The 26,528-nt window shown below is 37.8% G+C and overlaps 1 protein-coding gene across 1 annotated transcript in view; it reads right to left on the reverse strand.

Moving 5' to 3' along the window:
* Nucleotides 1-9,492, reverse strand: part of PCSK2 (proprotein convertase subtilisin/kexin type 2) — a 310,439-nt gene extending 300,947 nt beyond the window's left edge. The window contains exon 1 of the mRNA XM_020986389.2: nt 8,954-9,492. Within this exon, the coding sequence (XP_020842048.1) occupies nt 8,954-9,133 (180 nt within the window). The 5' untranslated portion in view covers nt 9,134-9,492. The remainder of the gene's footprint in view (nt 1-8,953) is intronic.
* Nucleotides 9,493-26,528: the final 17,036 nt, after the last annotated feature.

Genomic DNA, 26,528 nt, shown 5'->3' on the forward strand with positions numbered 1-26,528 from the left:
GCCCATAAAGACTAAGTTACTTTCTTGTGGTCCCATGAATAACACTTAGTATAATTGGGATTGGAGCCTAGGTGCTCAGACCATCAATGATGTTTTCCTTTCACTGTACCTTGTAAGGAAAAAAAAACTAATTGAGACTAAAACAGGAATCTTTCATGTAAATTACCACCCCTCTCCCCCCACAGTGATAGAAATGATGCAGGGCCAGTGTAGAGGCCTGACCTTAGAGTTAGGAAGTCCTGGGTTCAACTTCTTCTAACACACACTAACTAAAGGACTACGGGCAAGTCTCTTGACCTCCCAGTGCTTCAGGGAACTCTCTAAAATTACAAATTATAGACAAGTTACTGGTCTGCATCAAGGAAGGGAGAAACTATTTGTTTTCTCTCCTCTGGGAAGCTTTTAATCTGAGTCTGACAGGCCATTAAGGTGAACATGGGTTATTTTAGGTCAAGGAGTTTTATTTGATGGTTAGTAGAAAGTGACTGTTTTTTGAGCTTTGTATGATACAGGATAACATATTTTAGGAAAGTGAATCTGAAAGGAGTGTGTGGAATACACTGGAGTAAGGAGAACTAGGGGTTAAGTGACATCAATTAGGGGACTATTGCAATACCCCAGGCATGAGATGATGAGGCCTTGGAATAGGGCGGTGGTTGTGGGAATAGGAAGAATGGAAAGGAAGGAGTGGTTGTTAGATATAGTGATTGATCCAGATTCTAATCTTTTCTTTTTTTTTAACTCTAAGTCTGATATTCTACTAGTGATTTATTTAACTTATAGAATTAAACATAATGCTTACATAATGCTTTTCACCCTTTAAAAAAAAGTAAGGTCCTATGTCTTTATAGACTCTGAGATTTATAGAACTAGAAGAAACCTTAGAGATAATTTAGTCCACACCTCCCTTTATACATGAGGAAACTTAGATTTGGGATGGTTTATTTGACCTGTTCAAGGTCACACAAGTAGGTAGGTAGTGGCAGAGCCTTGGACTAGTACCTGTACCTCCTGCTTCCCAAGCTACTCTTCTTCCCACTATACTGCCCTGGTCCACAGCATTTGAAAAATGTTAATGTATTCAATATGATCTTGTCATCTATTGCATCAGTTTAGATAAAAAACCTTTCTAAAAACACACCAAGAAATTTTAAAAATAATTTTTAACTTTGAAGCAAAAATCCCACAAGAAACTAATTGATATGTACTTGTGCTTTGAAATTTTCAACCTTTTTAGCTGCCTTGAATTTTCACAAGGATCTTTCTTTCTTATTTTTTTTCCCTGAAAGTGATTCACAAGCTCATTATTATTTCCAATACTCCCTTGGGTTGGGCAGCCCGAGAATTGTCATTGACACCTTACTTACTGCGAAGCTGACATAACCAAGGTTTAAATACTGGCTTAGGAATAAGTGCCAATCTTCTGCCCCCCTGTGCACTAGCCTTTCTTTTTTTTTAATTTATAGTTTTCTTATTTATTTTATTCTGAATTTAAGAGACAAAATAAGCATTTCCTTAACATAGAATAGAAAAAAAGATGATTGCACATGAAACTGCAAATCTATTATGTACAACTTTCTATTCCTTTTAAATATATAATAAAGTTATCATATAATTCTCTCTTTTTCCTCTTTTTTCCTCTCTCCCCTCTCTCTTCTATCCCCCATCCTACAGATGGCCACCATTAGAAACAAATATATGTGTGTGTGTGTGTGTGTGTGTGTGTGTATACACACATACACATATATACAATCATCCTATACATACTTTTATTTATCACTTCTTTCTCTGGATGCAGATAGGGCCTTCCTTCATAGGCTCTTTGTAGTTAGTTGGGTATTTATAATAGTCAGTGAGCTCTGCAGCTCCAGACTTTAGGGCCCACCTTCAGAATTCTGGCTCCTCCCAATTCCTAATCTAAAGCTCACTGGTTCAAATTGCCAATTGGGCATTTCCTAAACTCAGCATGCTGCCATCTTTCTCTGTGCTTTGGAATAGATGTTCCACATGTTTGAAGTCTACTCTCTCCTCACTTTACCACTTAGGATATATATCTTGTTTCAAAGGTCATAGTCTCTGGCACCATCCCCTACAGGAAAACTTTCCAGATTGTTGACATTACCAGCGGTCATTCCATCTTTAAATTGTATGATGTTTGCTACTCTGTATACAAAGGGACCCTCCCCAATAGACCGAGAACTCCTTGAGAGCAGAGACTTTGTTTCATTTTGTCTTTGTAGCCTTAACACTTAGCACAATGTCTTGAACTTTATTCTTTTTATAGTGTGGCTTGTTTGCATGTAGTTCGTTTCCTGTGTCTCTACCATGAGACTGTAAACTCCTTGACAATAGGAGCTGTGTTTTTGTTGTTGTTGTTGTTTTGCCCCTCTTTGTATCCCTAGTATTTAGCACGATGTTTGGCACATTGTAGGTACGTACAAATGCTTGCTGACTAGAACTTAGGATGTGTTTTTAAAAAAAAGTTTGTTGAGTTGAATAGGTTGGGATCAAATTTTCTTTGATCACATGGGAAAGTTAACTTGTGATGTTATACAGAGTTGGGGTGAGAAGTGTGGGTCCCAAGCTTGAGGAAAGCATGGCAATGTTGAATCCAAAACATTTTCCATTCTGATGATGAGGTAAGAGGTGCGGGGGGGCATGATTTAAGATTAAAGAAATCACAGGATTCTTCCACAGATAGAAAGCTATTAAAGAAGTGAATATGATTTTAAGAAATTCTCATTCAGGAAGGGGCTGTTAAACTTCTCAGTACAACATGCCAGAAAATCCCAAACCAGCAGCGCTGGTAAACGTTTAATAATAATATCTTCGAAAATGCACAGCACACTTTTTTTTGTTTAATCTGTATTATTAACATTTTCTCCATCACTTCGTTGTCTATATAACTAACAAAACAATAAACCAAGCCCTGATTTGCATCCTTTACCAGAACCTTAGATTTAGGGTCTCACCTAAGATAACAGAAAATCATGAATCTGGAATAAATATATGATTTAAAGAATGGAGAAAAGAGAGCCACCCCTTGCTAGGTTAATGCCATACGGCTGTTACTCAGCTTCATCATCATGATAAACAAATATTTACTGAGTGTCTACTGTGCTTAGAGCCCTAATGTTCTAAGAGTGAAAGGACCAGTTTTTAAGGAGGAACCTGGGAGGGTACATGTAATATTGCAAAGATAACAACAATGACATTTCTTATTATTATGGCTAGCGTTTGTATGGTATTGGAGGTGTGCAATGTGCTTTACATATGTTATCTTATTTGATTATCATAATAACCTTGTTGCTATTGTTAGGTCAGTTCAGCAGTGTCCTACTCTTTGTGATCCCATTTAGGATTTTCTTGGCAAAGATAACGGAGTGGTTTGCCATTTCCTTCTCCAGCTTATTTTATAGATAAGGAAATGGAGAAAGTAGGGTTAGGTGACTTGCCCTGGATCACAAAGCTAGTAAGTATCTGAGATCAGATTTGTACTCAGGTCTTCCTTACTCCAGGTCTGGTGCTCTGTCCACTGTACTATCTAGCTGCCCTATTTCTATTTGACTTACTCAAGATCACACAGTGGCATACCTTTAATACCTCTTACTGGAGGGATTGAAGCTGGTGGATCTCTTGAGTTTGGGAGTTCTGAGTTGCAGTGGGCTAAGTAAATTGGGTGCCTGAATTAGTCCCATACCAACATGATGGGCCCTGGAGGGGGCTGCCCAAGGAAGGGTAAAATAACCTATGTTGGAAATGGAGCAAGTCAAAGCTTCCATTATAATCCACAAAGGAGTCTACTATTGGCCTGAGAGAGATAGGGAGACTTAAGTCTCAAAAAACCACCACTGGCACCACCAACAAAGAAACCCCCCCCCACAAAAAACCAAATTATAAAACTTTGCCGTGCTATATGTTAGCTATTATTACTATTATTTAATTTTGTTTAATGAAACTTTTGTTGGGCCTTCAAGGATGTGTATAATATTAACTGGTGGAGGAAAAGAGGGAGAGTATTTTAGGAAGCAAGAATAGCATTGGCAAAGGCATAGTGTCAAAAATTGCAAGGGCAATTAATATGTTACTAAGAGTGGAGAAGGCTCAAGTACAGGTAGGTGACAAATGGATTTGACCAAGAAAAAGTCTGAAAAATTAGAGGGTGATTGTTGGTGGCTGGAGTCCCAGGTGTGCTGCAGAAAGGGGAAGGAAACAAGTATTTATTCAGTACCTACTATGTGCTAGGCACTGTGCTAAGTGCTTTACAAATACTATCTCATTCAATTTTCACAACAACCCTGAGAGGTAGGTTTTATTATGATACTGTTTTATAGTTGAGAAATTTGAGGCAGGCAGAGGTTAAATGACTTTCCCAGGGTCATGAAGCTAGTAAGTGGGTAAGGCTGGATTTGAACCCAGTTATTCCTGATTCCAGGCCCAGTAGTCTTATATACTATGTCACTAAGCTGCCTCTTGAGGGTTTTTCTCCAGGTAACACACGGGTGTGAAAACTATCAGTTCTTTTGGTTGGATTTATTTTCAATTTTTCACCTGTTTGCAGATGGGAATTTAGTGCCATCTCTCCTGTGGGTAGTAATACTGGGCCAGGTCTCCTTTAATGCCTTGGGGGATCCACCTCTACTTTTCTAAGGTTACTTGAGTGGGCACCAAGAAATCCCCTCAGCCAATCCCAGAAACCTGAAATTCCATTATTAGAGGAGACAGTTCCTTTGAGCTGAAGCTTTGCTCCTTATGAAAATGTTAAATACCTCAAGAGATTTTGATTATAATTAATATTAACATTATTATTATATAATTATAATTAATATTAATAATTTGATTGATCTTAATCATTTATACCTCAGTGTACATGAATTTATGGGATCTCTACTAGAAATTTAGTTATGAAAGCAAAGGAGGAATTACCATTTACTGTATGCCAGACGCTGTGTCTTAATACAGTGTCAAGTTGTTGCTTTAGTTAGATTTACAGAGGTGATAATTGGAGTGGGGGGAGACCCAGAAGATCTCTTCCAATGAAAAGATCATAGTTTTAGAGCTGGAAGGGACCTTAGAGGGTAAGTTAAGCCCAATTCCCCAATTTTACATGTGATAAAACTAAGATCCAGAGAAGGTAAATCACTTGCCCAAGGTAACTTGCTCAAGGTAGCAGGTAGCAGTGCCAAGACTTGAACCTAGGCCCTCTGCCCCTACAGCAGTGTTCTCTCTGCTGCCCCTCACTCCCTCCCAAAGAGAAGCTTTTTCTTACTCCATAATTTTGCCTAGTATAGATAAAATTTTAGATCTGAAAGGGACCTTGGAGATGGGTCATCTAGTCAGGCTGCTTTGTTTTAGATATGTGGAAATAAGCCCAAGGAAGGACTGCTCAGAGTCATATAGCTATTTGATAGCAGAAATGGGAATAAGATTCTTGTCTCTTTTGACATTCATTCTACTTCTCTTCTTCAGGTGGTTAATAAACAGAGCTCCAAGATCTCAAGGGCTCCAGCAGCAGTGGATTGCAAGACACTGGCTTGAGAGATGTTTTTAGCTTTCTCAAGGAACTCCTACTGAATTATAAAGTTGGGGACATAGAGTTTCTGCATTTCACATAAGTTACTCCTCAGATGTTATTTAGAAAATATGTGGTGGGTAAAGAAATTGGGTCAGTCAGTGTACACCAGAGCAAGATTGCACCAGTACCTGCGGGATGTTAAGAGAAGAAAAGGAAGGCCTTTAGCACCTTGGTTAGATTCTCTGCCAAGGATCAGGCACAAATACCAGGCAGCATGAGAAGGGCTGGGTTGTTTTCAAGCTCTAATGAAGTAAGGATGTTCTGAAGGATGGGAGTACTGAGGAGGAGAGCTCACTCTAAATGGATCAGGTTCATATGCAACATAACCTCCAGGTTTCAAATGAAAGGGGAAAGTACTGAGCTGTGTCTTGTACTTTTCTGGCTTATCTCACGTGACTTCCCCTTTCTGTGTACTTCAGGCAAACTGAACTAGTAGTTGTTTGTGGCATTATTGAAAGCTTTCCTCCATGCCTGGAAGGCCCGACCTCTAAATCTTTTCTGGATGAAATTCTTCTCTGCTTTCAAGGCCCGGTTTGGATGTCATCTCTTCTGTGAAGCCTTCCCTCAATCTTGAAGTTGAAAGTGATCTCTCCCTCTTCAAATTTAAATCACCTTTTATGGATCTCTCCTTTGCTCCTACCCTTTTGTATTATTTTGTATTATTTCTCCACTCTGTGTCTCTGCTTTCTCTGTCTCTGTGTGCCTGTCTGTCTCCTTCTCTGTCTGTGTGCCTGTCTCTGTGTATGTCTCTCTTAGTTTTTCTCTTTCCCTCTCTATTTCTGTCTTTGTGTATGTGTGTCTCTGTCTTTGTCTCTGTCTTTCCCCCACACACCCACACCCTTCCTATCCATAATAAGACTGGAACCTCCCTTGAAAACAGTCTGAGTCATCTTTCATCTTTGAATAGCCATTGCCTGGGATGGTACCTTGAACAGAGTAGGCATGTGTAATAAATATTTGGTGAAGGAGTGGCTGAATGGGCAACAATACCTATAGGACTGGGAAGTTCCTCCATACAGCTACTAGTCCATCAGTCAACAAAAACATGATCCCTGACCTCAAGGAGCTCACATTCTAATGGGGAGGGAGAAACAATATGAAAACAAACATGTACATACAAGACGTATACAGAGTAGATGGAAGATAATTTCAGAGGGAAGTCACCGATGATAAGAAAGGGGGAGGTGACTACAAGTCTCTGCTGGTGAAATAGTTACTGTTTGAATTGAACAGAAGTCCTAGTTGAGGATATCTTGAGTACATTAACATCTCTTGGGAAGGGGGCTTCCTTTCGCTCTCCTATATTCCTGCCTACAGCTTTGCCAGAGCAACAGGTTTTTGTAGCTCAAACTCATTAAGGACAGGAGGGACAGCAGTTTTCCTTTCCCCACCCTGTCTTGGGAAAGAGAGGTGATAGCTTCTTAAATAAAAGAACCCATAGAAGAGAGAGAGAGAGAGAGAGAGAGAGAGAGAGAGAGAGAGAGAGAGAGAGAGAGAGAGAGAGAGAGAGAGAGAGAGAGAGAGAGGTCAAGGAGGGGGAGAGAGAGAGGGAAGGAAAGAGAGAGGGATGAGAGGGAAGGAGAGAGAGATAGAAAGAGAGACAGAGAGAAGAAGATGAGAAGAAGAAGAAGAAGAGGGAGGAGGAGGAGAAGAAGGAATGAAGGGAAAAGTGGGGGGCAGGAGAGTCAAAGATCAGTTACTGAAGCTTCACAGGTGGGGTCAGGAGAAGTTGAGAAGGGAGGGATGTAGCTATTCTCTCCCCAAAGTCCAAGATCCTGGAGCACCTGGGCTTCCACTTTTTTGGTTTCTAACACATCTATGAGCCTGAAGAAGAAACAGCAGAAACAGACATCCCCTTTTCCCAACTCCAATTCAAGTCAGGAGTCCTACACTCCCTGTCTTTCTAATTCAGCCTCAGTGGAGTTGGGGGAAGGGAGTCACTATTCAACTTTGAGGAGGTGGTTAAGTAAGGAGTAGATGGCTACTTTGCTATCTTGAAGAAAGCAGTGATCTGGAACCCGCCCCCCCATGGTATCAGGACCAGGTCCCCTTTCCTGGGGCCCCTCCCTATCATGCCTGGGCTGCTCTTTTCCTTCCTCCTCCCGCTCCTCTCCGTTCTAGGTCTTTTGAGGACAAGTTGGGTTCCTGACGAGGCAGTTCCCGCTGGGAGCTGGTGCAGGTCAGCTGGCCTGCACTGCGTCCCCTTCCCCTCGCCCTTTCCCTACCCAACGAGTTGGTATCTTTCACCCGGGGTTCTCTCAACAACAGCTTGGAATTCGTGCAACTTCAAGGGAGCTAGTCCCCAGGGTAGAGAGTAATAACCTAGAGAGGCGCATGGCTGTCCAGAGGTGGACAAAATCCACATGCAAGAAGACTAAACTAACTTTTTGAAGGTGCACATGTGAAGAGGTGTGCTCCCTACCCCATCCTGCTTCAGCACCCCAAGATAAATGGGCACACGGGCACCCCCCACTTGCAATTTCACCGGTTCCCCCAGTAGTGGGATGAAAACTCCAGCGAGGTAGTCTGGAGAACAATTCAACCGTGACAGTTAGTGTGGGGCTGGCAATCAATGTCCTTCAGGTCAGTCCCTGACTTTGGAGTGGGGATCCCTGTTCATTTTAGGATCTCTTGTCTGTAAGTCTCGGATTTTAGAGCTGGGAGTTCAGCAAGAGCATGTTTACACTCGGTAATGAGTAGGTAAGTACTGACACCCGGCGGGGAAGCCCTTCGCAGAGTCCAAGAGGGACAGGCACGAATCGCAGAGCGCCTAAACTGGTAAAGCCTTCTATTTCTGTGGGGGCGGGGTTTTTTCTTTTTTTTTCTATATGAGTGTGTGGCTAGGGAGAGGGGGTGGGGGTAGAGGCAGCTGGAAACATCTGTTAAGGAGCAGCAAACCACGAAGCCGGTCAAAGCTATCCCCTTTCTCCCCCGTCAGTTTTAGTAACTTGCTACCTAGGACATCATTCAAGGTGCGTGGTGTGTTTTTAAAAGGTATATCCCCCACTCTTGTCCCGTTTTCTTCATCAAGAAGTCAAGCAACATTAAAAAGAAAAAATCCATGACCTTAGTAGTATCTGAAGGGCGTATTAATTACATAACCAGTGAATAAGATTAAGGAAGAGACTGTCGTATTAAAGAGCTGATAACAATATCTGCAAGAGAAAGAGAGAGAGAAAGAGAGAGAGAGAGAGAGAGAGAGAGAGAGAGAGAGAGAGAGAGAGAGAGAGAGAGAGAGAGAGAGAGAGAGAGGAGAGAGAGAACTTGTAAATCTGCAATGAAGATGCGTAGGGTATGCCCCCGTTTAAAATATATATATATATGTATATATATATATGTATATATAATATATAAGCGAAATGCAACAGAAGAGCTTACCTTTCTGACACCACTAAAGCCGTGTTCTGCAGCAACTTGACGGGCTTCTTCCTCTCCCCCCGTGTGCAACTCAACCAAAAACTGATTAGTAAAGACAGGTCTCTCGGCAGATGCAAAAATCATAATACAGAGCAAGACCACAGCAGCCTTCCACTGGGGTGAAACACGTCCACCCTGCATCTTTCTTGGGGGTGTAAAAGTGCAAAGAGGTGGCTGATAGATAAGGTGGAGTGAGTGATGGTTAGGGTGGAGCAGATCTAAGAGGGTGGAAATTAAAAAAAATAGTTTAAAAGAAAAGACTTGGGGGTGGGGTGGGGTAGGAGAGGTTGATCCTAGGGAGCTTGGAAGGCAACAAAATCAGAGTGAATTTTCCTCCAAGATTTTGGATGTTGGGGAATGGGAAGCCGTGTAAGTCAGATGGTCCAGCTCCTTGGAGGGTATGTGAGTGTGTATCTGTGTGTATATGAGAGGGGGGAAGGAGAGCGAGTGTGGCTGTACTTGATGCTAAATCTGCATTTTCAGCTCCTCCTCATCTAGAATTCAACAGTGACCAGAGGAGAGCACCAGCCCCGTGACGCGACACCCGCCATAGACCAATCCCAGCGCAGAAAGGTGCAAGCCCTGCCCCACTCCTCCCTCTGGCTAGACTTTGGCCCGCCTCCCAGGGGTTGGGGGGTGGAGGAAGAGTTGGATTCAGAGCTGGCCCTCCCCCTCTGTTTCAGCACCCTGGAGAATTCCTCCATTTCTCAACCCCAGGAGCGGAGCAAAGCAAGGAAAATCCCCCTAACTGTAATCAGCTATCGGCATGATGTCATTGGTGGTGTAAATCAGAAACACCGGGAGAGGGAATTACGGTGCGTGTAGCTCTCACAGGAACCTGGAGGAGTGAGGGACTAGTCTCTTTCACCCCCTCCACCTTCCCTCCTCTACCCCAGCAAAGCAAAACAAAACAAAACAAATAAAAAACCCCTACCCTTTTTCCTTCTTTATAACGAGACCCAATGCAAACCAATTACTTCTTGCCTTGTAGTTGTCCCTGAACCCTATCCTGATACTTTCGGCAAATACCTTGGGATGAAGCTTCCTGCCTTTGCTATGATTGATAGATAAGGGGTTTGGCAAAAACCCGTACTTGTCATGGATTAAGGCACTCCTGCTTGGGTGAGGGGCTGGCTGGCGGCTTTCTCCCTGTCTACACAGAGCGAAGCTTTCTAGCAGAAACGGGGGATGCCTTGAGAGAAGCAGCAGAGAAGGACAGCAGGGGCGACAAGGAGGTTGTCAAGAGTCGGATTCCTTCCACTGCTCAACAATTTAGGTTACTAGACTTTCCGAGGAAAGCTGCTCTTGTGAGCAGCTACTTGGTCCAGACAGCATTGGTTAGCGAAACCTCATGCCACATGTTTACACAAAGACCTGGCTTCAGGAGCGGGACTGACAACAAGCCTTCTAGGCTGCCTACTCAGACCTCAGATTGGCCGGATTGACACGGATGCCCAGCTCAATGCCAACGATCAGCCAGACAACGCCACAATCTACCTTGGGTCTGGAAGAAGGCGAGGCACACTGGAGGTTTGTGGCAGAAGCAACTGCAAAAACGTTTTCCTATGGCTTTATGCTAATTCAGCCAAAGTGGCAAAAATAAACTAAGTCACTCAGTTACGGGAGAGTACACTCATATTAAATGTTCTAATTGCTTTCATGACTTCTTTCACCGAGTGTGGGAGGAAGTAGATACACAGTATTAGTGACTATGTGATCAGGGTTCTTTTAAACAACCCAAATTTTCATAGCTACAGACAATGTAGGGTAATTACTCTGTACAGTACTGGGTTGCCTTTACCAGCCTTTTTGGTTTGCAAAGTTCATGCCCAGTTCTAACTAGATAAGAGGCAAGAGATTTTTACTTAGAAGCCAAGGTGTTTGTAACTCAGCCAGGAAGGATTGTATATCAAGCAGTTATGCAACAAGCACAGGATTTTTTTCTCCCTTCCCTTTGGCACATTGAAAAGGGAATGTGGTTGTTTTTGATTTATGTAAAACAACAACAAACCAAGGAGATTTTTTTTTATCATATCCGTATGCAAAGAAAATGCTTTGGTATCAGGAGAAACAGATCTATGCTTATGTGCACTTTTCATGCTTCCTTAGAGCAAGTCTACCTATCTGCTAATAGGGCTCTTAGGTGATTTGCACAAGATTCCTTTCCAGAAAAGATTCTTAGACGATGTCCAATCCACAAATGACAGGTAGGTGTAATGAAAAGAGCATAAAGAAGGGCACCAGGTATCTGGGCTCTAGTGAAGTTTCTGTCAGTAAATCTCAATTTGACCTTTGGCAAGTCACTTCTCTTTTCTGAGCCTTTATTTTCCTCATCTACAAAACAAGAGGTTGGACTAGCTGATGTCTAAGTTCTCACCCACTACCATCTTATGATTCTATGAGCAGATTACCTTTAAGGTTCCTTCTAGGTCAAAGAACTTTGATTATAATTCCCAGAGCTTCTGACTTGTCAGAAAGACCTACCCCTTAGTTACTGGGCATGCCCAATTGTGCTAATTTAAATCTTTTTAAAGAGGTAAGAGGTCTGCATGAATAAATTAGCATGAGTTTTTCAGTGACTGAAGGTGAAAAGAACAAGGACAAGGTCACTGCAGAAATCCCCACCACCATGAATTGCAAGATTTCTCTGGGTTCTCTGTTTCAAGGTCAAATCTCTGTGAGAAATGTAGAAATTCTTTTAATTTCTGTTCCAGTTTGAGAACCATGATTCTATGATCACTCTCTTCACTTCTTATCCCCTAAAGCTCTTCTAAACAATGTCAAATTAGGGTATTCCTTCTGGAGGATTTAGTATCTTCTTTTGAGTCAGTAAATCACCCTTCAACACCAACACCACAGGTTTACTCTTTTTCTTCTCCCTTCCAGACCATACTTCCAAATGAGAGAACTACCTTGCATGCTGAGTGTAGTGTGCAAATGTAGAGATGCTTTGCACAGACACAGCCTTATGTGGATATTGGGAAAGATTATTACAAATGTATTAATTGTATTACAGTGACTCAAATATCATGGAGAGTGTTTAAAAAGCAGCAACTAAAAAATTACATCTTTAGAAAAAAACTTGAACAACATCAAACAAGCCAATTTAGAAGATTATGGATGTTAAAAGAATATTGTTGCTAATGTGAATACATCTCTCTGAAAATAAATATTACAGTATTTTCTTTCAAAGGTATTGTTAACTTTTCCTCAATCACATTGAAATATCTCTTTTTCAAAATAAATTCGAAAGCAAAAGTTAAGTGAGTTGATGACATAGGAATACTTGGTGATCAAAAGGCTCACACAGGAATGCTTAGCAGACACATGACATTCAAAACTAGAAGCAATGGGTGGAAGTGGAAAAGAAGTGAATTTAGGCTTAATATAAAGAAAAAGTAACTTAGTTAACAATCCTAGCTATCCCAAACTAGAAAAAGTTGCCTTGGAAGATAAGGAGTTCCCTCCTCACTTAAAGTTTTTAATCAAAAGCTGGATGATCACTTGCCAGGTATGTTATAGAGGGGATACTTTTTCAGTATAGATTGGACTAGATGGTCATTGAGTTCCCTGCCAGCTCTAAAATTTGTTTTTCTTTGAATGTTATATGCTAAATATTTACATTTAAAATAATTTATTTTAATAATAAGATTCTATTAAAAGAACATATTCAAATTTTTCTAGCTTACTGCAGCTTATATTCTGTAGGCATAGATTTTTAATTTTTTGAGCACCAAGGCTAGCCTTCATGTGACCACCAGACATCAAGGTAAGATTTTAGTGGATTTTAGTAAGATTTTCAGAAGTTAAGATTCTGACAAACTAGGCACAAACTGAATAAATCAAGAATGACTGCTATTGCACTATTTAACAGAACTAAGAATTAAACATTATATCACAATAACATTTCAAATAACTAGAGGAAAATCACTTTCAGATTCCAATACTGAAGTTCTAAAGCAAAACAGCTTGACAGGAAAATTGAGAAGAGACTGTTGGGTTATTAGTTTTTTTTAAAGCCCCTTATTCAACTAACATATGAAAATAATGCAGTTTATTCACTTCCTGTTTTTGTCGCTGGTGACCATGAAAGACATCCATCTTAATGGAGAACACTAGTTTGGTGTATCGAAGTGTCTCTTGGAGAGGAGATCAAAAGATTTGGGTTCCAGACTCTACCACTAAAATTTATGTAAAGTCGTGAAATAATTTAATCTCTATGACCTTTGATTTCTCAACCTGTAAAATGTGTGGAATAGATGATTTTGAAGGAACTTCCCACTTTTGAAATTTAAGAATTTTATAATTTAAGAAAAATATCAAAGAATATTGTGGTACAGTGGAGTTAGAGGACCTGAGTTCATTCCCTATTTGTGCTGCTCACTATCTATATAAACTTAAGACAAATCGCTTTGTCTCCCTGAGACTCAGTTTCTTTGTTTGTAAATGACATTGGATTAGATGACTTCTCAGGTGCCTTTCAGTTCTAATCCAATGATCCATTAGTAAATGTATTGTCATATGTAAAAACAACAAAAACTACTCTATTACCTGAGAAATGTACAAAATGAATTTCAATTCACCTCAATAGTAATGCATTATATGTCCATTATGAATGAACATGTCAGTGTCCTAGGTTCTATGGATATATAAAGATGGAAATGAAACAGCCATTGCCATCCGGGAGCTTAATTTCCACTAGGAGAGATACATGTCGAGAAAGTCAGAGCCAGATATGGAGAGCCTTAACCACAAGACTGAGGAATTTATTTTTCATCCTAATGGCAAAAGAGAGCAATTAACGTTCTTAGAACAGGGGAATATCACAGCCAAACTTCTGCTAGCCTATGTCACAATGGTAGCTCCTGATATAAAAACACATGTAATTGGTGAAGTAACTATTTCCACAATAACCTATGAGAAAATTAATAGTAACATCTATAAACTGTAACATTCCTAAACTACTATAAAATTGAAAGTAACATCTAGAAACATCTATAAAACTCTATTTCTAACTTAAAAACATAGAAGGTCAGAGTTGGAAATGGCCTTGGAAACTATCTAGTCCAATTCCCTCACTTATGAATGAAAAAAAAAGATGTGAGATCTTTTTTCTTGCCCAAAGTCATACCACTAGCAAATGAAAGAATTGGGACTTGAATCTAGGCCTTCTGATGCTCAGTCCAAGTTTCCCCCCTACTCTACCATGCTGCCTTTGATATACTGGAAAACAAGATCAGATCATCATAGACAAGAGGTGGAAATCATAGACTGAAAAATCATCTTTGAATTACATTTCTACTTCTTTATTACATATGTATATATGTTAAATATTACCCAATTATATGTAAAATTTTTAACATCATTTAAAAAATATTTCTAAATTCTCTTCCTTTTTCCCATCCCTCCCCCACCCCTTAAGAAGGCCAGCAATATGACATCAATTATGTATGTGAGGTCATACAAAACATGTTTCCATATTAGCCATATTGCAAAAGAAAACCCACACAAAAAACCCCAGGAAAAATGAAGAAAGAGTAAAAAAAGTATCTTCAACTTGCATTCATAGTTAATTGATTTTCTCTCTCTGGAATTGGATAGCATTTTTCATCGTGGGTCCTTTGGAATTCTCTTGGATCATTGTCTTGATCAGAGTAGCTAACTCACAGTTGATCATCCTTATAACATTGCTGTTATTGCATACAATCTTTTGCTAGTTCTTCTCACTTTACTTTGCATGAATTCATTTAAGTCTTTCCAGGTTTTTCTGAAACCATTCTTCTCATAACTTCTTATAGTACAATAGTATTCAATCAGAATCATATACCACAAGTTGCTCAGCCATTCCCCAATTTGACAGGCATCCCCTCAATTTCCAATTCTTAGCCAGAACGAAAAGAGCTGCTGTAAGTATTTTTGTAAAAATAGGTCCTTTTTTCTTTCTTTGATCTCTTTGAGATCTAGTAGTGGTTTTGCTGGGTCATAGGATATAAACAGTTTTATAGCCCTTTGAGTATGATTCCACATTGTTCTTCAGAATGGTTGGATTAATTCACAATTCCACCAAAAGTGCATTGGTGTCCCAATTTTTCCACATTCCCTCCAACATTTATCATTTTCCTTTTCTGACATGTTAGCCAATCTGAATAGGTGTAAGGTGATATTTGAGTTGTTTTAATTTGCATTTCTCTAATCAATAGGGATTTAGAACATTCTTTTCATATGACTATTGATAGCTTTGATTTCTTCTGAAAACTGCTGTTCATATCTTATGATGATTTTATCAACTGGGGAAAGGCTTGTATTTTTATAAATTTGGTTCAGTTCCTCATTTATTTGAGAAATGAGACCTTTTTCAGAGAAATTTATAAATTCCACCCCTCCCCCCCAGTTTTCTGTTTTCCTTCTAAATTTGGCTGCATGGGTTTTGTTGACACAAAACCTTTTTTAATTTCATGTAATCAAAATTATCCATTTTACTTCCTATGATCCTCTCTACCTCTTGTTTGGTCAAAAACTCTTCTCTTATCCATGTCTCTGACAGGTACATTTTTCTAAGCTCCCTCAATTTATTTGTTCTCTCATATTTTATGTCTAAATCATTTATCAATTTTGATCTTATCTTGGTTTGAGATGTTGGTCTATGCTTAGTTTCCTCCAGACTGTTTTCTAATTTTCCAGCAATTTTTTGTCAAATAGTGAATTTTTACTTCAAATGATTGGATGTTTGGGTTTATCAAACAATAGATTACTGTGGTCATTTACTATAATGCATTGTGTACTCAATCTAGTCCACTGATCCACAAGTCTGTTTCTTAGGCAGACCAGAGTGTTTTCATGATTGCAGTTCTGTAATATGTTTTAAAACCTGATACTGCTAGGCCTCCTTCCTTCACATTTTTTTCAGTGATTTTCTTGATATTCTTGACCTTTTGTTCTTCCAGATGATTTTGTTATTATTTTTTCTAGCTCTATAATATAATTGATAGTTTAATTGGTACAGCACTTAACAAGTAAATTAACTTAGGCAGAATTGTCATTTTTATAATATTGGTTCAGCTTGCCTATGAGCAATTAACATTGTTTAGATATGTCTTTATTTGTATGAAAAGTGTTTTGTAATTGTGTTTGTGTAGTTCTTGAGTTTGTCTTGGTAGGTAGATTCCCAAATATTTTATAGTCTGCCATTATTTTAAATGGAATTTTTCTTTCTCTTCCTTCTATATTTTATTGGTAGTATATAGAAATGCTGATGGTTTGCGTGGGTTTATTTTATACCCTGTAACTTTGCAAAAGTTTTTAATTGTTGTTTCAACTAGTTTTTTTAGTTGATTCTCTGGGGTTCTCTAAGTATAGTACCATATCATCTGCAATGAGTGATAGTTTTGTTTCCTCATTGCCCATTTTTAATTCCATCAATTGCATTTTCTTGTCTTACTGCTATAGCTAGCATTCCTAATACATATCAAATAATAGCAGTGATAATGGACATCCTTGCTTCATCCCTGATTTTATTGGGAAGGATTCAAGTTTATCCCCTTTACAGATAATACTTACTCTTGATTTTTTGATAGACTACAACCTATCATTTTAAGAAAGGCCCCACTGATTCCTATGCTTTCAAGTGTTTTTTTAAAAACAGGAATGGATATTGTTTTTGTCAAAAGCTTTTTTCTGCATCTATTGATATAATTATATGATTTTGTTGTTTTTATTATTTTTATATTTTTATTTTTTCTCTAGACACATGTTAAAATAATTATTTGACCTTTAAAAAAGTTTTGCATTCCAAAGTCTATCCTTCCTACTCTCCCCTTTCTCCTCCCTGAGACAGTAAGCAAACTGATGTGGTTTATACATGTGTAGTCATGTAAAAACATTTCCATATTAGTGATTTTGTACAAGAAGACTTGAATTAAAAAAAAAGAATGAAAGAAAGTGAAAAATGCCATGCTTCAGTCTATATTTAAACAATATCAGTTTTTCTCTGGAGGTGGATAGCATTCTTCATCATGAGTCCTTTGGAGTTTTCTTGGATCATTGTATTGCTGAGAATAGCTAAGCCATTCATAGTTTTTCATTGTACAACATTGCTGTTACTTTGTATAATGTTCTCCTGGGTCTGCTCATTTCACTTTGCATCAGTTCATGTACATCTTTCCAGGTTTCTCTGAAATCATCCTGTTTGTCATTTCTTATAGCACAACCATATTGCATTACAATCGTATACTACAGCTTGTTTAGCCATTCCCCAATTGATGGGCCTTTCAATTTCCAATTCTTGTCCATCACAAAAAGAGCTGCTACAAATTTTTTATACAGATATATCCTTTTCCATTTTTTATGTCTTTGGGATATAGACCTAGCAGTGGTATTGCTGGATCAAAGGGTATGCACAGTTTTATAGCCCTTTGGGCATAGTTCTAAACTTCTCTCCAGAATGGTTGGGTCAGTTCACAACTCCACCAACAATGCATTAGTGTACCAGTTTTCCCATATCCTCTCCAAACTCTATCATTTTCCTTTTTTGTCATATTAGCCAATCTGATAGGTGTGAGGTGGTGCCTCAGAGCCATTTTTATTTGCATTTCTCTAACCAATAGTGATTTAGAGCATTTTTTAAAAATTAATTTATTTTTAGTTTTCAACATTCACTTCCATAAGCTTTTGAGTATTAAATTTTCTCCCCTTTCCTCCCTCCCTCCCCAAGATGGCATGCAATCTCATATAGGCTGTACATATACATTCCTATTAAACATATTTTCACATTAGTCATGTTGTAAAGAACTAGAACCAATAGGAGGAACCACAAGAAAGAAGAAACAAAATAAAATAGAAGAGACCAAAAAAAGAGCAAATAGTATGCTTCTATCTGCGTTCAAACTCCATAGTTCTTTCTTTGGATGTGGATAGTATTTTCCATCATGTGACTTTTGGAGATGTCTTAGATCCTTGCATTTCTGAGAAGAGCTAAGTCTATCAAAGTTAGTCATTGCACAACGTGGCTATTACTGTGTTCAACATTCTCCTGGTTCTGCTCACTTCACTCAGCATCAGTTCATACAAGTCTTTCCAGGTTTTTTGAAGTCCGCTTGCTCATCATTTCTTGTGGCACAATAGTATTCCATTACATTCTTCTATTACAACTTGTTCAGCCATTCCCCAATTGATGGACATCTCCTCAATTTCCAATTCTTTGCCACCACAGAAAGAGCTGCTATAAATAATTTTGCACATGTGGGTCCTTTTCCCATTTTTATGATTTCTTTGGGATACAGCCCTAGAAGTGGTATTGCTGGGTCAAAGGATATGCACATTTTTATAGCCCTTTGGGTATAGTTCCAAATTGTAGAGCATTTTTTAAAATATGAGTATAGGTAGTTTTTATTTCTTAGTTCGAAAACTGCCTATTCATCTCCTTTGACCATTTATAATTGGGGAATGATTTGTATTTTTGTGAATTTTCTTCAGTTCTCTCTATATTTGAGAAATGAAGCCTTTGTCAGAAATATTTGTTGCAAAATTTCCCCCAAGTCTTCTGCTTTCCTTTTAATTTTGGTTGCATTGGTTTGGTTTATGCAAAATTTTTTCAATTTTATGTAATTAAAATTATCTCTTTTACATTTTGCAATGATCCCTGTTTTCTTTGTTACTAAAGTCTTCCCTTATCCATAGATCTGACAAATAAACTATTCCATGCTCCCCTAATTTTGTTTTTATTATTAATATGGTCAATTATGCTTATAGTTTTCCTAATATCAAACCAGCCCTGAATTCCTAGCATAAATCCCATCTGGTCATAGTGTATGATCTCTGTGATATATTGCTGTAAATCTCATTGCCTGTATTTTATTTAAATTCTTTGCATCAATATTCATTAAAGAAATTGGTCTATCATTTTCTTTCTCTGTTTTTATTCTCTCTGGTTTACATATCAAAATCATATTCATTTCTAAAAGGAATTTGTTAGACTTCTTCTTTGCCTGTTTTTTTTTTTCCCAAATGGGTTATATAGCATTTGAATTAATTGTTTCTTAACTGTTCAGTAAAATTCACTTGTAAATCCAACTGGTCCTGGGGACTTTTTCTTAGGGAGCTCATTCATGGCTTGTTCAATTTCTTTCTATGAAACATGGGTAAGCATTTTATTTCCCCTTCTATTAATCTGGGCAATTTTTATTTTTGTAAATATTCATCCACTTTATTTAGATTGTCAGTTTTACTCTGAAGTAATTGAGCAAAATAACTCCAGATAATTGCTTTATTTTCATCTTCATTGGTGGTATATTCACTCTTCTTATTTTTAATGCAGGTAATTTGGTTTTCTTCTTCTTCTCCTTCTTCTTCTCTTCTTCTTCTTCTTCTTCTTCTTCTCCTTCTCCTTCTTCTTCTTCTTTTAAAATCAAATTAAACAATTGTCATTTTATTGTTTTTCTAAAACTAGCTCCTTGTTTTATTTATTAGTTCATTTTTTTTTACTTTCAATTTTATTAATTTCTCCTTTGACTTCCAAGATTTCCATTTTGGTGTTTAATTGGAGGTTTTTAATTTGTTCTCATATTTCAATTTTCTTAAAGCTAAATAAACTATTAAATACTTATATTCAGTTCAAGTTCAAAAAGGCCACTTACATATCCTTCTCCCTCAACTCTTAGATGACTATCTTCTACAAATGAAAGATTTTTTTAGACTTATACTTTTAAAGAAGTGTAAGCAGACTTGGTGAAATAGCGTCTTGATGAATTGAAAGTGTTAATGTTTTTGCTGGTCTTGGAATCAGGAAAACCCGAGTTAAATTTTCCCTTCAAGATTTAATAGCTATGTGACTATAGGCAAGTCACAATCTCTCTCAGACTCAATTCCCTATTAGGTTAAGTGGGGAAAATAATAGCACTTCCCTTACAGGGTTGTTGGAAAAATCAAATGAAACAATACATATAAAAGTCCTGTGCAAACTCTAAAGCCATGTAAACGCTAGTTATTGTTGTTGTTACTGCTTCTGTTGTTGTTATTATTGTGGTACTGGGAAAATGAGCCTTAAACAAATTTACTACTAAGCAAGAATAGGAAAGACCAGAAACATCCATGAGAGCAGCTATCAGCTTTTGGCCTAGTCATTGCATCCATCACTATCAAGAGGAACTTGTCCCACTGATCTATCGGTTGGCTTCAGTCTGGAGGGTAACAAAACATACATCAATTACTGTCACATTTCAGCTAGTTTTATCCAAAAGTCAGGTCAGGCCATCGCCTTCCTGCCACATTCATTTCTAGTTCTTTACACAGAGTAATGAGGCTTTATTAGGAAGCCCACATTATGTCATAATGTCATTTGAGTGCTGTTCCACTAACTCTCCTTTGTGGAATGCCATCACTGTGTCCCTAATTTCTTTGTGCCTGACGTTTCCGTAGCTTTAAGCCCACTGTTTCCCAGATAAATCTTATTTTCTTTCTTTCTTACACATCCAAACTTCTCTCCCTCTTGTTGTACTATTTATACATTCTAGTGTCTATGATAACATACAGTCTGTCTCCTTAGAAATTTCAATTAACTGTTAAGTTTACCCACCCACCCCACTTCTAAGTCATTATGGAGATATTAATTGATACCTAACCTACCACCCATCCCTACAGAATTTACTAAGCATTTTTCCATTAATTAACATCGTGTGGTTTTTCATTATAATCCTTCATTTGTAGTTGTACTGTCTTTATCCAAATAATTTCAAAATAATGAAGTGGGAAAGATTTCATGGGATTCCATCATGTTGTTTACTTATATCAAGAGAGTATATCTAGAGTGCTACATGTTACATTAATTTTATAAATCCATCAACAGGTAAGTCAATCCTTCATAAGCCAAGGCTGCATGGTACTCATTCTCTTATTCTTATTTTTCCCCCCTCACTAATGTTTTGTATATTTTATCAAGGTTGGAAGTTATTCATTATATAGTAAGTGCCAAGGTCACTTCAAACTTCCTTTGAAAATTAGTCATTCATTGTCATCCTCCAACTTTGGGTATTTCTTTGCTTCTTTAGAATATAAAGAGTGCTTACTAAATTAGTGATTTCTCCTAGCAAGCTTGAATATTATTGTTGAAAGGAACTGATTACATATATTTTAATTCTGTTTCTCTTTGCTTCACAGCCTTAAGAAAGTATAATGATATTTGTCCTTGAAAGCTCAAATCTTAATCACAGAAAAACTTACTGTAAAGTTGAAGCCATCTTTCAGTGAGGGCCAAAATAGGATCCTTGAGTGAATTGAAAAGGGAATAACATGATGGGGTTAATGTACTAGGCCACACTCCAAGTGAACTTTAAAACATGAGTCCTGTCAGACTTGAAGAAAAAAGAGCTCCTTATGAGATGTAGAGAAGATTCATGAAAGGGAAGCTGGAAGAAGCCATATGAGGCTGGAAAGGAGGAATTTCTGGCTGAGACAGCTGCCAGAGGCCCCTGGGCCAGGACTACAGGAGCAAGGCTGTTTAGGCTAATCAGAAATGGTGGATGTCAGGAAAAATGCTGTGTCGTTGAAATCTCTTTAGGCCTACGAACCCTAAGGTGGTCATTCTCTATTTCATTTCTCTCCTTGGGCTGTTTCATGAGAGCCTGAAGCCTTTTTCTCTGAACACATTAATAATCTATTTACCTTTTTAAAAGATGTTAACTTTGTCTTTAGAAAAAAATAATGACCACCAGCATTTTTTCATCTGGGTGTACTTTTGGGGGAGAGAGAGAGAGAGAGAGAGAGAGAGAGAGAGAGAGACAGAGACAGAGACAGAGACACACACAGAGACAGAGATACCACATGCATAGAGACATACAGAGAGAGACAGAGAGAGAGATAGAGTTGGAGAGAGACAGAGACAGAGATGAGATGTTTTGTGTTTTGTCAGAAGTGGTGTCTCTGGATGGGGGCTCAGAGTTAAATGATATCAAGAGAATTTAAAAACTTTTGATGTATATTGCAGAGGAGAGAAGGATCATTATGCTGGGGAAACTATCTAGGCAGTAAGTCAGTAGTAAGGTTACTGAGGGATGAATAGGAATGTTTGAATGACTCTGCTCTCTACTCCCAAGGTACTGCAAAAGTGCTGGTCATCCTTAATTCACCTTATAGAATGATTATAATTGGCTGTTCTTGCTTCACAGAATCATATTTTAGACCTAAAAGGGACATTAAAGCTCATCTAATCCAACTCTCTCATTTTACAGACAGACAAAGTAAGCATTAGAAAGGCAGAATGCCTCACTCCATGATGCATAAGCAGTCGTAAGAAGAAACAGGACTAGAACCCAGGTCTACAGACTCCCAGTGCAGTGTTTTTACCTTTATGCTTTGTCACCTTTTAGTGGAAGACTTTTTTTTTGTTACCTCTCAAAATACCCACAACATAGTTCTACTTCAAAATGACGTAAGTGCATGTCTTGTTAGCAGAATACAAACTAGAATTTAAGAGAAAAACATTTAAATGTAAAATGAAAATCTGTATCTACATAGTAGTACTATGAGGTTGTCTGCTCAAATGTAATTGCACAGAATATTAAAGGAAAATGCTTGCTTCAGTCCGAATGACCCAGGTAATTACATTCCATTCTACACTGCTTTGGCAGACTTGGCCTAACAACAGGAAGGAAAGTGGTATTGGCTATTTTTAGGTTTCAGTTCACCTAGAAAATAGTCACTTCATCTCCTTAAGAGGCTGGAGTAAGTGAGCCCACATACACATGCCTGTGTCCTTACAGATAGTTGTTCTGGAAATAGCTTCCTAGCAGAGTGATTCTAGTCATTCTGAGTTCTAAGTCACCTAAGGACATTTCTTGTTCCTCTCCAACTTAAAAAGAATTGATAATAATATAAATTTAAGTCATACAACTATATAACTCTTCGTTGCTAACAAAACTTCACAGGCACACGTGCACCATGGGATGCATTCTTGAAGCCCACCTAGCTTGATAGGACCCGCTGAAGACTGAGTTTTATTGAATAACCTTTGATATTCCAAGGCCATTTCCCTGGCAAGATGAAACCTCTAGACAGAACTTCAACAGAATATTCAAAATTATGGAAATAAAGTTGATTTTGGATTAGCTTTGGAATTTGAAGATCATCTCTTGGTAGTTGTTAAAATATGCTGACAACCTCACTGATTCTGATTTTTAAAGCACAGATTTTCAAAGATAGAGCATTTATAAACTCTTATGATAAGTCAGGCACTGCACTGAGTATTAGGGTTATAAATGTAAGTAAAAAAATATGTAGTCTTTAGTCTTAAAGAGCTTACATTCTAATAGAGAAAGATAACATATTAAAGAGAGCTGGAAAGAAATGGGGAGGGTACTTGTAAGGGTCAAGGTGACTGACAACAAGTTGGAAAAGTCCAGAGAGTGAGGAGTGGAGCTAGGAGTGAAGTGAATAGAGTCCAGGCACCTCATGAAATAAATAGTGGTCTGGACCAAGATCTCATCATTGGGAGGCAGAAACTACCTGTCCAAAAGCCCCACTCTGTCCAAAGGATCTAATCTTATTTGATCTCTCAGAGGTTATTTGTTCTGTGTGATGCAGAAAGAGGCAGGACAAAGTAATGTTGGAAGAGTTCCATCATTCAGATGTCTGCAGTAAGACTTATTGCTCTAATAACAGAGCATCTGATAAATTCTTGACTTATTTCACTGTCACTTTCATCTTTCAGAAGGTAGCAGAAATGATGAGGACAACCACTTTTCTGGATCTAATTCTGAAAAGAGGATCTGTTTAGTGACAGAATAGATGGGGAACTAAGATGAAAGTGATCAGTTCATGGGATTTGTGATAATCAAGTTAAGGAATGCTGGGCATATTCTGAGATATATCTTGGATTTCAAAAAGTTCAAAGAAAAGGTAGGATGGCTGTAATACTCTAAGAAAGGTGGCAACTCAGGAGGGATGGGAAGCTCTCAAAAACAAAACTCTGACCATATAACGCCAAGATTCCATATATGTGAGAAAGAGCTAGCAGTTTTAAGTAACTTCAATCTGAATATGAATCAATAATATTATGATAATAACTAACATTAATATAATGCTTTAAGATTTGCATGCTTTACATGTGATAACTTATTTGATCCTCACAAAAAGCCCTGTGAGGTAAATACTATTATTAATCCTATTTCACAGATGAGGAAAATCAAGTTGAGAGAGGTTAAGTGACTTGTCCAGGGTCACAGAGCTAGTAAGTATTTGAGACCCGATTGGAACTCACATCTTTCTGATTTGAGGTCCACTATCCACTTTCATTATAACGTCATTGCCTTAAGAATGTTATAGATCTATTTGAAATTTGTGAAAAGGCTTAAAAACCTGTTTTGAACAAGAATAATGGATGGGATAAATAATTTGTAGAATATCAATAATGAAGACTTATAATTTCAGTTGTGTGGAAAGACCCTTCACCTGTGCAAACTGCAATCAGTCTATAACTTATATAGTTTCTTTAGCTCAAGGAGTTTAATAGACTTTCTATTTGTTGTGTAGATAGAAGTGTCAAAGGTGAAATTTGAATCTATGTCTCCTACTCCAAGCTCAATATTCTAACCACTGTACCATTCTGCTTCTCAAAATTAAAAAAAAGAGTAGTTAAATATTGTGTGAGGACACAGGAAGGGAAGCAGTGATCACTAGGAATCATCATGGGTTTACCAAGAATAATGCACATCAGATTAACCTCACATTGCCTTTGTCAAAGTTTCTAGAATGGTACATGAGTGTAATGGAATGTTTTCACTCAGTAAGAAGTAATGAACATGGAAGATACTGAGAAGCATAAGAAAAGCTATATGAACTGATGTAAAGTAAAAAAAGGTAAGTAACTTATATGAAGATAAAAACAACATGGAGGAAAACCACTTGAAAGAATTCAAAACTCTGATGAAAGCAGCAAATGCTAGTGAGTTCATTACTAATGAAACATATTTCCTACATTTGAAAGAGAAGTAATGGGCTACAGATGAATTCTAAGGCATGGCCAATGTGTTGAATTGTTTTATTGAACTATATCTATTTGTTATAAGAGAGTGCTTCCACTGGGGTATAGAGGTATGGTAGATTAGCTGGGAGTGATAGATATGTAAAATAAAGAATATCAAAATAAAAAAGAACCCATTATTTTAAAATGCAGGTGAGGAAAAAAAGGTGTGATGCAGAAGGACTCAAATAGAACAGAAGTTTTATTACCTTGTTAAATTTTATATTTGTATGTAACCATATGCTCATTGAAAAAAAAACAAATTTTGCATAAAAGTTGTTTCTTATATAAGCCTCTTTGAATTGTGGATTATTGTTAAATAATGAAAGAGAGCATGTAATTTTAAAAAGAGGCTGAGGGATGCAATAATTAGATAAATAGTTATAAAAATACTAAGGGATCCCTGTCACTCACTTAGAAAGTGAAAGAAAAAAATCTAGTTTGAGAGGATATCACAGTGTAATGAAAAGATTGTGGACTAGTAGTGAAGAGTCTTGAATCTTGACACTCTAGCTGTATGATCTTAGTCAAGGGACTTCACTCCTACCAAACTCAGTTTCTTCATCTTGGCTAAGTCCCTTTTCAGCTCTGAAATTCCATAATAGCTGTTGCTGATAACAATAACAATGATAATAACATTTATGTAGAGCTTTAAGACTTACAAAGCACTTTCCATATTTTATCACATGTAATACTCATAACACGTCTGTGAAATATGCCATCATTATCCTCATTTTGTGGATTAAGAAACTGAAACTAACAGAGATTAAATTATTTGCTCAGGATTACATAGCTAAGTAAGTGTCTGAAACAGGATTTGAACTTATATCTTCTTGAATCCAAGTCTATCACGCTATCTACAATGTCATTTAGTTTCCTATAATTATTAAATGTCTTGGATCAAATAGAACTTTCAATAATGAATCTACTGACCCTTATTTCAAGATATGCAAAATTTATGTTCAATATTCCCCTCTCCACAACCATGATTTGGCCTGCTAAGTCACAGCTCAACATAAACAGACATTAAATATATATTTTTTTAATTGAAGGCTTCTTTTCACAGGTCATGGGGCTCCTGGGAAATAGTTTCAAAGGGTTAATTTTGATACTTCTGAAGAATGTTATTCAGAAGTGTTGGAGATTGAACATTGCAATAATCTAATTCTCTCCCATAGAAAGAATGAATCACCCTCCCAGCAGCCTTATGAACCAGAGTGGGTGTCCCGATGGTCATAATTTTTTTTAAAAAACAGCCGATTATGTGCAGTATGCTGGGAAGTAGCCTCAAACCACGATGTTTAGACTGTGAGTAGGGGAAAGCAAGGTTCAGCCTTCACTGAGATTGCAAAATACACTATCTACTCAACTGAAACGCATTTACTCAATTGAAATGGAAGATGAGCACAAGTCTTCCAGCAAGAAACTTGATATCATTTCTCTTTCTTCAGGTGACTTTCACTGGGTCCTAACATTTGCATTCACCTCATTTTACTAGTCTGCTCAATGCAAATGGTCACACTAAGT

This window comes from Phascolarctos cinereus, unplaced genomic scaffold, assembly GCF_003287225.1.
Source record: "Phascolarctos cinereus isolate Bilbo 61053 unplaced genomic scaffold, phaCin_HiC Scaffold_2;HRSCAF=192, whole genome shotgun sequence".
Taxonomy (NCBI): Eukaryota; Metazoa; Chordata; class Mammalia; order Diprotodontia; family Phascolarctidae; genus Phascolarctos; species Phascolarctos cinereus.